The sequence below is a fragment of the Oryctolagus cuniculus genome, chromosome 20 (genome assembly GCF_051225735.1).
Source record: "Oryctolagus cuniculus isolate XC-2025 breed Fujian yellow rabbit chromosome 20, ASM5122573v1, whole genome shotgun sequence".
Classification (NCBI taxonomy): domain Eukaryota; kingdom Metazoa; phylum Chordata; class Mammalia; order Lagomorpha; family Leporidae; genus Oryctolagus; species Oryctolagus cuniculus.
The window spans coordinates 28900113-28912429 of NC_142886.1; the positions used below are offsets into that span (position 1 = coordinate 28900113).

The 12317-nt window shown below is 42.9% G+C and overlaps 1 protein-coding gene across 38 annotated transcripts in view; it reads left to right on the forward strand.

Moving 5' to 3' along the window:
* Positions 1-12317, forward strand: part of NRXN3 (neurexin 3) — a 1793247-nt gene that overhangs the window by 500482 nt on the left and 1280448 nt on the right. For all 38 annotated transcript variants that reach the window (XM_089322450.1, XM_070065303.2, XM_089322455.1 and 35 more), the window contains one exon: positions 7502-7803. In XM_089322450.1, the coding sequence (XP_089178576.1) occupies positions 7502-7803 (302 nt within the window). The remainder of the gene's footprint in view (positions 1-7501; positions 7804-12317) is intronic.

A 12317-nucleotide genomic window follows, 5' to 3' on the forward strand; every position in this document is an offset into this window, starting at 1 on the left:
TTTGATGCCTCACAGTAGCTCTATGAAATACGCCCTATGGTTATTCTCATTTTTTAGATTAGGAAAGAGTTGGAGAAGTTGAAAAAGCTAAGGCTTGACAGACATATTTAAGTTAAGTTAAGTTAAGTTAAGTTAAGTTAAGTTAAGTTAAGTTAAGCTAAGCTCCAACAGCTGATTGTCACATCTAGGTCTGTCCAATTCAAGGCCTTAATTTTAACGTTCCATGCCACCAAGTTTGAAGCCCAGCTACACAGGGCACCCCATTCATGGGGGTCCATGTCAGGACTTAGCAGGCATCCAACATTTTTGAGCTTTACTATTTCTCTTCTATAAACTATCAGCTAATTATTGCAGTTCACAGGGTTGCAGTGGAAGTTGCAATTTACAGGATTGCATTGAGTGCACCATCTTGTGTGCAGTAGCACTGGGAATCTTAATTCCTTAAATGAATCAACCAAAATTTGGCTTTTGTTATAATGCAACTGAGAGCAATGCAGTCTTCAGGATGCCATTAGCTTTCTAGTGATTCCAGTGAAGCGTGGTTTTCCAGGCCATTCTTTTGTGGACTGAGGCAGCTTCCCTCGCCAGGAAGCTGGCTGTTTATTTTCCAAGTGACAACTTGATTTACTATTTTCCTTCTCATCACTTTCAAGAAGCATCTGCGGGCTTGTGAGTGACCCAGGCAGCGTGGAGAAGTCCATTTATTTCCCTGCTGCATTTTTCCTATACAGAGTCTGAGGATAAGGGCTAGGAATGGCCTCAGGAGGTCAAATTTCCTATGTGCTTTCTTTTGTAGTGTAGGATCACTCACAGCTACACAATTTCCTGTCTTCTGGTACTCTCTGCTTTTAAAATACCTGTGTGATGGGATATGGCAGGTAAAGGATTCTGTTGCTTGTCCTTGGGGGGATGGCTCTGCAGTTTGATCTCTCCTAATGCTTTGTTTGACCATAAAATACACTGTAAGGAGGATGGGAGTGAGAGAACTGAGAGTGCAGTTGCTTGTGCAGGTTTTAGCCTTTGAAACTCAATCAGTGTTTGCCCTCCCTCCCCCCAGTTCTAGCTGGAAATGTTAGGTGATGTGCATTATTATTAACTCTTACAATAGGATGTCTACTTTCCCCTCATTTTTGCAAATATGATCATCTCACAGCCTAATTGACAACTTGAGTGACTGCCCACACCTCCTAAGAGTTCCATGGTTTTGCATGGGAAGGAAACAGTTTGTACGAGAACCAACTCACACTTGCCTTGCCTTTTTCTTTTGCCAGAAAAGTACCCCACCTGCTGTTTTAGCTCAAGGAACCTTTCATAACTGAGTGGATATGAAGTTCTGCTCCCCCCTTGCCCACTTTCCCTCCCCAGCTCTTGAACTGAGAACAGCTGTAAATTTGTTCTGCAGTTGTATAGCTCATGTCTTGGGCTTTCTGCTTCTTTTGATATCATCGTGTTTTTTTCACCTGAGGACTAGTGGCCAGAAGGATTGGGTGATCTGCAAGTTCACAGTTCAAGAACTCATAACTTGTCACTGCAGCTGCTCTAGCAGACGAAGCATGATGTGACCTGGAGTTCAAGGAGGCTGGGAAATGAGTCAGCAGGCCATCCATTTGTCTGGAAGGGAGGCAACAGGAGTGTGCTTCGTTCACTCCTGGTAGGCCAGGCCAGAATCAGCATCCAGTGTTGTCTTTGTATCCGCTTAGACTACAGTACTGAACAGGTGCATGAGGCCAATTTGAAGGACAAAGAATATGACGATGAGAACAATTTCTTCTCTGAGGCCCATCATCAGTAAGGGGGCTTTCACGTCTTTTCTGGAGCATAGCAGGTACTTTGTGCAGGGTCACTGGTTACAGCCACTCTAGAGGGGTCAGCATTTTAATAGGCTTTTCCAAGTGCCTAACAATTCCATTTCTAAGGCTCTCTGATGGAGGTGAAGAACATAAGCATCTCAATTTGGCTTTTAAAAATCTAGTCCTGGAGAATTTAAAGGAAGAATCAGCCTACTCCTCTGCTTTCCTGATTGGGGCCCTGCCTGGGGGGATTACCTGTTGTCAGCGTCTTTGCCATTCCATAGGTTGAACTTCATGCAGCGACAGAATATCATATATAGGGTTCTAGGCACCTGTTCTAAGAATGCCAGTTTCTGGTAAGGTGGAGGTATGGTATATTAGCAAAGCTAATGGGATGGAAGTGAAAAACTATTGTTTTCAAACTGGCACTTCCTAGTGCCTTGAGCAACCTGTCTAAACTCTGTGTGACCTCCCTTCCCCACAATGGAGCAGTTACAGCAAACTGACCTCACGGAGTGATGAGGGACTTCAAATAATGGTTGAGAAAGCAATTAGAAATACATGATACATCTGAAAAACTATGACCATCTGCTTGCAAATGACCCTGGAGTTCTTTTTTTTTTTTAATTTATTTGACAAGTAGACAGAGAGAGAGACTGAGAGGACAGAGAGAAAGGTCTTCCTTCCGTTGGTTCACTCCCCAAATGGCTGCCACGGCCAGCGCTGCGCCAATCTGAAGCCAAGAGCCAGGTGCTTCCTCCTGGTCTCCCATGCAGGTGCAGGGCCCAAGCACTTGGGCCAGCCTCCACTGCCCTCCCAGGCCACAGCAGAGAGCTGGTCTGGAAGAAGAGCAACCGGGACTAGAACCTGGCACCCATATGGGATGCCGGTGCCACAGGCGGAGGATCAACCAAGTGAGCCACAGTGCCAGCCCTGGAGTCCTTCTTTATCCATTCATTCCTGACATGTTCTTATTTTGATGCCTTTCTTGCCTCATGCTGGGTCTTTTCCCCCTTGTTGTTGTTGTTTTTGTTTGTTTGTTTTTTGTCTCAGGACAAACTTTGGTTTTCCATGATTGCTGTTGGGTCTTGGGCATCCAAACTTTGGCCTCCTCCTATGATCTCTGGTTTGCTCATCTGTCTGTATCTCAGTTCCTTAGTTTATTTCTGCCTGGAACCTTTGCTTCTGCTCATCTCCAGAAAATGCAAACCTCACTCTAGAATTTCATGGCTCTCCTGGCTGAACTAGTCCAAGGAAACATGTAGAAAAGGTGTTAAATTTCCTTATAAAAGAGGGTAAATCTTTAAAAAGGACAGGTTGGACTCCTCCATCCTTAATGAAACTATGAAATGGTAGACTTCAGAATAAAGTCCAATTTTTTAAATCTCAAAGCCTAGTTGAGGTTCTTAAGAAACCAGACCATTAGAAAGCACAGGCCCACACTTTTTAGACTGTACTGTATGTCAGTGTCACCTGAGTATTTTAATATGCTTTGCAATTTCTCAAAGAAATCAAATTATTAGTATTTAAGGCATTGGTTGGGTATTTTCTGGAGTAGAACAAAGAGGGTAAAACAGAATCGAGTAATTGCTAGTTAATGCTATGTATAGATTGGTACCTTGATTGGCAAGCCGTTCAAAAGATCAGTACTCTACATATCTCATAATAACTGATTTAAAATCTTGAGTTGCACAAAACTGGATTGCATCTAATGTTTAATCAATTGGACACTTACAAATAATGGATAAATGATTTGTTGTCACACAGAGTTGAGCTCTGCTTTTCGTGCGATGAGAATAACATTTTTATTTTAACACTCATGGCCAGTGATTGTCAACTTTGGGGTGATATACTTTCCATGGATCTAAGTAGTCCATTAGCTCTGTCAGTGCCTGCTCTTCCCCAAGCTGGAGCTTGATGCTGTGTGCTGTGTTACATAATCCTCTGCACTGGTTCTCTCCACCTGTTTAGCTTGAATACATACAAGGTGATTGCATTGTCTTTTCAACCTCATTCTCCATGTAAATTCCAAGGCTAGCAAACAGATCTGGGGCACTGCTGGGTTTTTCTAGTGGAGAACTCAGAAACTGGAATGAGCTTAGAAATGTAAATTTGTCACAACTGGGTTTTCTCCTTTTTACTTATGTTCACCCTGAAGGTGATAAGAATGTGCTTGGGTCTCAGCTCCTGGAAGGAAATTAAAATAGGCTGGGGTCTAAGGAACAAAATAATGTCAGTTGTGAGAGTGTGCAAAAGAAATTTCTTCAAGGTCTTTCCTGTCTTTCTTTTATAGCTCTTTGTTTGCTGTTGCCATGCCCTACCAGGGTTGTTGCTCCCCACAGCGGTCAAGGGGAAAGTATACTATGAATTAAAAATGAAAAAGTACTTTCTTTATCTAAAATATGATTTCAAGATGAGCTTTCAGTTGTCTGTTGATGGACAACTGTTGCAAGGAGATATCCATGCACTTGGGCTGTTGTTGCCGTTGGTAACCTCACTGGTCCAAAGAGGTAAACTGAGAAAATTCATCTCTGAGTGAAGAGATTGGGAAGGTTGTGAACTCTTGTAGTAGTTTTCATTAGATGCTTGCAAAAGAAGGCACCTAGCACCATACAATCTTGCTTGGTATTTTTGCATGGAGATTAGCATAAATATGCATGCGATTTACATAGGCATTTTCTTTCTCACATTGGTTTTACTTATTATTTATTTATTGTGACATTTTTTTCTCTACACTGATGTCGTCCCCCAGCCTCTCCCCAGTCTGGCCCCCTCCCACCCACACTTTGGCTTCCTACATTAAAACGAGTTCCTTTGTCTTTAATCTACGCAGATTCCTTAGGAGAGGGAAACATTTCTTTTGGTGTGCATTGGTGATTTACACAGAGTGGAGGATATTGGTTTCTGGCTTAATTTATCTAAGATTTGGAATGGCTTCTCTTTTTTTTTTTTTTTTTTGGACAGGAAGTTAGACAGTGAGAGAGAGAGAGAAAGGTCTTCCTTTTTCCGTTGGTTCACCCCCCAAATGGCCGCTATGGTTGGCATACTGTGGCCGGCGTGCTGCGCACTGATCCGAAACCAGGAGCAAGGTGCTTCCTCCTGGTCTCCCATGCGGGTGCAGGGCCTAAGCACTTGGGCCATTCTCCACTGCCTTCCTGGGCCACAGCAGAGAGCTGGACTGGAAGAGGAGCAACAAGGACAGAACCCAGTGCCCCAACCAGGACTAGAACCCCGGGGTGCAGGCGCTGCAGGTGGAGGATTAGCTAAATGAGCCACGGCGCCAGCCTAGAATGGCTTCTAAGTCAGTGCATGGCCCCCTGGAATCTTTCATGGTCTTTGAGAAGTAGAGAACGAACATCTAGTTTCCAGAGTTGACGGGCAAAAAGTAACTGATACTTAGGGAAAAACCTGTCATAGCTCTAAAATTTATTGTTTTGACAAATTCCTTGCTCTAATTATGTAAAAAATATTAAGCACCACATAGTACATTAAATAATATGCTAGTACCTTGCTGCTTTGTGTCAAGGTTTTTCCCCCTTTGAAGGGTTCTCAGTGATTAATTTAAGCTTCTCTATACTACTTGTCTTGCTCATTTATCTCAGTTCATTGGGCACACAGGTGGAGGTAAAATGTTTATGGAAGAACACCCATTAGTGTACCATGTGTCAGGCCAAGGACATGTAAAATAGTTGTTTCTGTGCACATCCACATTTCCAGGAAAAGAGCCTATTGGGATAACTGCATTTGATTTGTCATCATCTACTCTAGATCAGGGTCACCTCCAGGTCTCTTGTCCAGTTGCATTTTACCAGTGCCATTTCTTCCAAAATGAGAGGACATATCATGACAATGGACAGGGTGCTGGGGATTGGATAAGATCTACTTCAAATATGCAGACAGTGTTGAATTTCTGCTTTGTGATTTTTTGAGGCTATCTTTGGTAAAATGCATTTGGCATGAGTTATGTGCTGGTGATCCTTGTTAGTTACCAATGTGTAGATGTTTGGGACATGCAAGAGAAACTTAATCTCTTTAATTCTGTGAACTATGAAGTTTAGGTTCATGCTTTAATAAGCTCAAAGGCCATGATTAATTTAGGAAAATGTAGTGGGTATTCTTCCATCCACATTAAGAGTATCTCTTCTATGGTTTTGACCACATGATAAGAAAATATTTAATATTTTACTTAGATAACTTACCTAGGGCTGCAATGGTTGATAGGAACTGAGTGGATGTGGACTTGGCTTTGGTTAACAATCATGAAGTGTGTTTCTGACAAGGAAAATCCAAGTTCTCTCAACTTCGTTTTGTAGCTCCTCTGCACTTTGCTTAGAGGGAAACTGCTTATATAAACTTATGTTGTTGCCAATTCCTTTCCATTAATGAGGCGCTTTTGATAGCTTTTGACCACTTTTGACCAACCCTCATACAAAGTAGGCCATCCTGAGTGAGGCTGTTGGCAATAAGACAAATGGAAATCTAAAGACCATGTGTCCAAATTATAAATCCAGTCAACAAATGATTAACTACAAGATAGCCTGCACTCTTAGCTTCAACAAATATAACTTTGTAACAAACAAAAATATCTAGGTTCAAATTTAGAATTTTGGTTTCCTTTGACTTTTGCTTTGGGAAGTGAAAGAGCAGGGAGAACCAGCCACCTCGCAGTCCAGAGCGTGTGGCCTGGCTTTCCTTTCCCACCTTTGACTCTGCACTGTGTCACAGGGGAGTGATCTAAATGTGTGTGGCTGCGCCATCCCATGTGGCCAAGCACTGCCCATACCTCTACAAACAGTGCTCCATTGATTCCATTCAAAGTTTGACATCTGGACCCTGCAACTTGACTTTCCCTCAAAAAGATGGATCCAGGGAAGAGGCCTGGACAGCCATGCTAGGGTTTAGGAAAGTACAGGGTCCCAGTGTCTAGGATATGGTCTTTAAGGAGAGTCTGGGCTCCAGTGGAACATAAGCCTGGTCCTATGAACTCGTAGTCTCTGCAAAGAGGAATGTGACCATAGTATGGCCATATGTGGCCATACTCTAATACAGTAGACCTCTGGAGCAGTGGTTCCTTTTGCTCAAGTCCAAGCATGGGATTGCTGTCTTCTTGAAGCATATCACCAAATTTCTTTCTGTTCCCCTTTTTAAGACCTGCTTGATCACCATAGGTCCAACCTCCTACATAATAATCCAGCAACATTCCACTGCTGGGCTCAGGACTCTACCATAGAAACCAAAGTTAGGTGGGTTAATGATGGATAGAAATCAGAGCCAAATCTTTTGGGGCAACTGGTCTTTAGTTATTGGTCAATAAAATATACCAGGAGCTAAGGAGTTCTTTTCAGAACAGTTAATTATCCATTCTAGACCAGCTCTTCTACAAGCATTTAAAAGCCATCACTGAAGCCAAAGCAATGTAAGCCTCACTTGACCATTTTGCATGAAATTTGCTTTTAGGCTGGGGAAATTGAAAGGGAAGCAGCCAGCTCTCTTGCACCACCTCGTGTGGACACAGTTTCTCGGCAGTTCCTGGTTCTGCTAGTTTCCCTGGTATTTAGATATAAACCTCCTGGAAGAACTGGATGTAGTGCTGGGGTTGTATCTTTGCGAGGGCAGGGGCATTGTCCTCAGGGCATGTTCTCATTGATAGACACATAGACTGAATTTGAAGGTCAAGTGTTGATGGTTTCCTGCTTTTTCTTTTCTCATAGCTCGGGAGGAGAATGTGGCCACTTTCCGAGGTTCAGAATACCTGTGCTACGACCTGTCTCAGAACCCGATCCAGAGCAGCAGCGATGAGATCACTCTCTCCTTTAAGACCTGGCAACGTAACGGGCTCATCCTGCACACGGGCAAGTCGGCTGACTATGTCAACCTGGCTCTGAAGGATGGTGCAGTCTCCTTGGTCATTAACCTGGGCTCCGGGGCCTTTGAGGCCATTGTGGAGCCAGTAAACGGAAAGTTCAACGACAACGCCTGGCATGATGTCAAAGTGACACGCAACCTCCGGCAGGTAATGGCTGAGGGGAGAGAGTGCGAGAGAGGCTCGGCTGAGGGGAGTTGGGCAGGAAGGTTTGAAGCAGGTGTCCGGTGAGATGGAGAGGGTGTAGAGAAAAGGGTTTGCATAGATCGAAGTCTAACTTTCTCCCAGTCTTTTCAATTTCACAAGGAAATTTATTAAAATATGTTTCTCCTCATACTTCAATTCTCCATTTGTGCTTGCTATTTAAGGAAAACATTCCGTTGTGTAGATAATAAAAATTGTAAGTGCTCCCATCCCTTTTATTCTGCTTTCCGTTTATCATTTTCTTAATTACATTTGAATCTTATCACATTATTGTTAAATTCAATTAGGGAACAGCATTTTGTTTCTGTAGCCTGGTAGATTTTTTCAGTCTTTGAAAATACATTTTTCTTTTTAATTAAGTTAGCCATTGCTGCGATGCCATAATTTTAATTCTCGCCAGAAAATCTGCTTTTTTCTCTTCCTTTTGATTTAGTACCCCCACAAACTTACTTACTTACTTACTTATTTATTTTTTTCCTGTTGTTATGTTAACCTCTAGCCTTGGAATTCATTAGCTGGGATCTTTCTGAATTCCTCTGTTTCTCTGTTCCCTGATGCGGTGGCCCCACCTTATTGCCCCTTCTCTACCTCCGAGACTCTTCCGTTGACTGGGAGGCCTGGAAAGTGGAAGGACCCAAATAAAAAAGCCAGCTTTGGAGCAGCCTTTGCCGGTTCTGACCATGTTCAAGGACTCTCATCGCTGGTCGGTTCCAAGCAGGCAACTCCGTCAGGTGACAACACTTTCAGAAAGCCTTAGCCAAGTGACGTTGTTTGTGATTCCGTCACGGATAATGACAATGACAGTAGTCATAACACCTTATCACTCCCACCAGTAGGAGTGTTAGACTTCTAGTCGGTGCCAAGGCCACGTTTTCCGTGTCACTGTTTGAACTCTTTTGCTTCCCTTTTCTACTTGTGCGTTTGCCATGTTGCGTAGCAGTCATCCTTTATTCATCAGAAAACACCGTGCAAACTTTTGGCAAAGGCTTACCACATTTTGTTTTGCAACATGCTTGAATCAATGCCTTCATCTGTAAACATTTAAGTGTAAAAAAATGACCAATGTTTGCATATGTTTTCTGTTTGACAAAAGTATGACTCATTAGTAATGCTGAACAAGTGGCATAGACTGGCACACACTGGAAAAGTCCAGTAGTCAGAACGCCCATTTCCATATTCCGATATGTCAGGGAAGCCACATGGGTGGGAGGTTCCATTCTACCTGGGGGGAAGTTGCCATGTGACGTCAGTCATCTCAACACACGTGGAGTCAACCTTTTGGAATCACTGTTCCATGTTGTCTTTAAGGCCAAAGAGTCCTACTGCTGATAGTATCTCTCATTATTCCCCCCGTACTTCCCCAGAAGAGAACTTCTCAACTGTCAAGAGAACGCACATCAAAGTTCCATTTGCTAACAAAGAAGGGCTTGATAAATGCGAGCTGTAGAAACTAAAACAAAGCCAAAATATGACCTTTCCTCAGCTTTGATTGACAAGTACAAAATAAATACCTGTTAGGCTTTACTTAGTGGACAGGAGACTTTTCCTGTGCCAGGGAGCACAGTGTCAGATCATGATTCTCACCAATTTGTTGTCTCTCACCTCCCACATATTTCTTAGCCACTTTAGAATGTTTCCAATTTGCCTGAGAAAGGCTTGCTTTTGTGTCTACTGAAAACACTTGTTGGAAATAGTATCAGGCCTCAGTTAAGTCATTTCAATTAGAGAGGAAAACCAAACTGTCATTCAAACATGAGTTTGTGCTGGTTTAGTCGTAGTCTCTAGAGGGAAGCCACCCTGAGAGATTTCTGCTCACAGTTCTAAGGCTCAGCTCCTCTCGACGCCCTTGACCAGGCCCTCGACCTTTCTACAGCACTGTTTCTGTTTGCGAAATGGTGATTACAATCCTCCCCAGCCATGTGCGCTGTCTAAATATGCAAAGCACCTTATGCTGCAGTAGGATTATGAGCTCATCCATGGTCTGGGTGCTAGACGCGCTGTGACGTGCGCGTGATTTACACACTGAGCATCCTCTCTCAAAGGTGACTGAGTCTCCCTGGTGCCAAGGATACAGCCCGGTGCAGTTCTCTTGCTAGACAAGGTGACAGAGGCCTGGCGGCACTGGGATCGTTTTTGGCAGGAGGAGTATAAATCTCACCTGGGAAAGTGCACATAGAACAGAACTTCACTGAGATCCTAACTCGGGTTTTCATGCAAACCTAATTTGTTGAAAGGGAGGCGAATCTCTGAAAAGCAGTCGATTTTGCACCTGCAATATTTTCAGTGCTCAATAATCCAAGGTTATTATTTTCCCCATGAGAAGCCATGTATAGGAATCTTTTTGCATTCCCCAAGATACAAGATACATTGGTAAGGGTAGGAGGCCCCTATCAGATTTCAATTAAACTTCAAATCATTTCATAAATATCTTTATATAAAATTTTAATGTAAGTATTTTCATATTTTTGACTTTTGGCAGCCTCTTGCACATTTATTGGTGATGTTGATGGTGTCTGTTGGCCAAACATCACCTGAAGAAAGTTTACCTGGAGTTTCATTACCAAATGGACAAGAACTTTCCTCATTTCTTCCTTCATGGTCATCAGTTTATGGCTTTGCCTTTAAGTCAAGACAGGGCCACAGGCTGGTTTTTTACTGGAACTTTCCATGGGGGAAAGGAATGTGGACTTTGTTCCAAAACCTACCTAGCATGGTGGAGGGCCAGTGTGGGAGCGTGTGGAGGAGATGGTTGTCCACTGCCTACCTCAGACTGAGGTCATTCTTTCCTCTTTGTACCACTTTTGTTAAACCAGTCACATAACCTGGGGCCGGCCAACCTTCCAGCCTCCCAGGTCAGGGTGTTCTGGCAGTTTAGTGTCTGAAAACAGCAAAGAGAAAACTAATTGTTGGCCTTCTCTCATCACAGTTAATTCTCCCTACTTTCCATAGGAGAATTGCTTAAAAACCTTAAAAGGCATTGTTTAAGAACAGCATCAGGAAGACTTAAACATGAAACATTCTGGCAAAAAAAAAAAAAAAAATAGTAGCCTCATGGGATGACAAAGATGACTCCAATTTCTTTGATGCATTCTAATGACACAGTTATTCTAAACTAAGAGGAAAGAAAGAAGAGATTACTTCCCACAGCCCCAGCTGCACAAATTCACAAAAATCAGGGGGGCTGTGGATCTTTAAATGGAAACTCAGGACATACTACACAATGCACTCCTATGCTGGCTTTGATCTGTAAGTGTGTGAAGTTCTTTTTGTTCTAGGAGAAAATCATCATCGTCCATCCATGTAGTCAGAAGTGAAAAAAAAAATCCCCAACATATTGGTATTTCTGTTTATCTACATGTGGATTGACAAATGGGGGGGGGGCTTTCTTTCAGAGCAGGTGGGATTTGTATGTATTAAGAGGGCGGGAAGGGAACGTGGGCAGTGTTCATTCAGAAGAGCCCTTGGGAAGTAAGTATGGTGTTAATTCCACCTGGGATGAGGTCTGATCAGAGTGGTATTTGGAAGAAGCGGGGCATTACGAGGGCATGGTGGAGCACAGGTCCTTCCCTGGCTGTGCCCAGGGTGGCAAGGTTTTCCATAGAGTCCTGGTCTCATTGTCTTCCCCCACCTTCTCTTTCTGTGTTGGGTGCCTTTTTTTTGAAAAACTAACACAAGATCATTCATGCAATGTGTCATTTTACTAACCGACTAATGTACTAACACCCTAACGACTCATCTTTGTTTTTGGTTTTTTTAATTAACAATCGTTCTGTTCACAATTTTTAATTTCCTTTCTTCCCCCTTCTCCGCAAAGCACTCAGGCATCGGACACGCTATGGTAAACAAACTACATTGTCTGGTAGATATCATTCTTATTGTCTCTTTTTTTGGGTTTGCCGTGTGTTGCCACCCTTTTCCTCCCCAAATCCCCCTGTTTATCCTCTTTTATACTTATCTCTTCTTCTTTTTCCATTTTTGTTGAATTAAATGCAAGCCTTTGTTTTTCTTTTAAAATTAAATTTTAAAAAAGACGGAAGGGGACGCACCCATCCTGAAAATGGTATTTTGGATCCAGTTTGGTGGGGACGGTTTCATTTTCTCCAGTTTCCAATTTTTTCCCTAATTTGTTTTTTTACAGAAATCTTTTTAAAAGAAAGTTTTCCCATTTAGTTAAATTTGTTTTACTTAGTTTTCTTATTTTGCACCTTCCAAGAGACAGATGAGGGACGACAGATTTACAGTGAGGATTTCTTCTCTCAGTGCCTTCCTCTCCCCTCACTCTTCCCCCTGTCTTTCCTCTCCTTCCTGCTCCTGCAATGCCCCTTTCTCTTTCCCTTTTGTGTGGCCACAGCTGCCACAGGCGATCTGGAGAGGAAGCAGCTCTCCTTCCTCCTCTCTTCCTTTCCCTTCTTTTACTTTTCTCCCCCATATGGCCCAAGAGAGCCCCTCCAGTTGTGTTC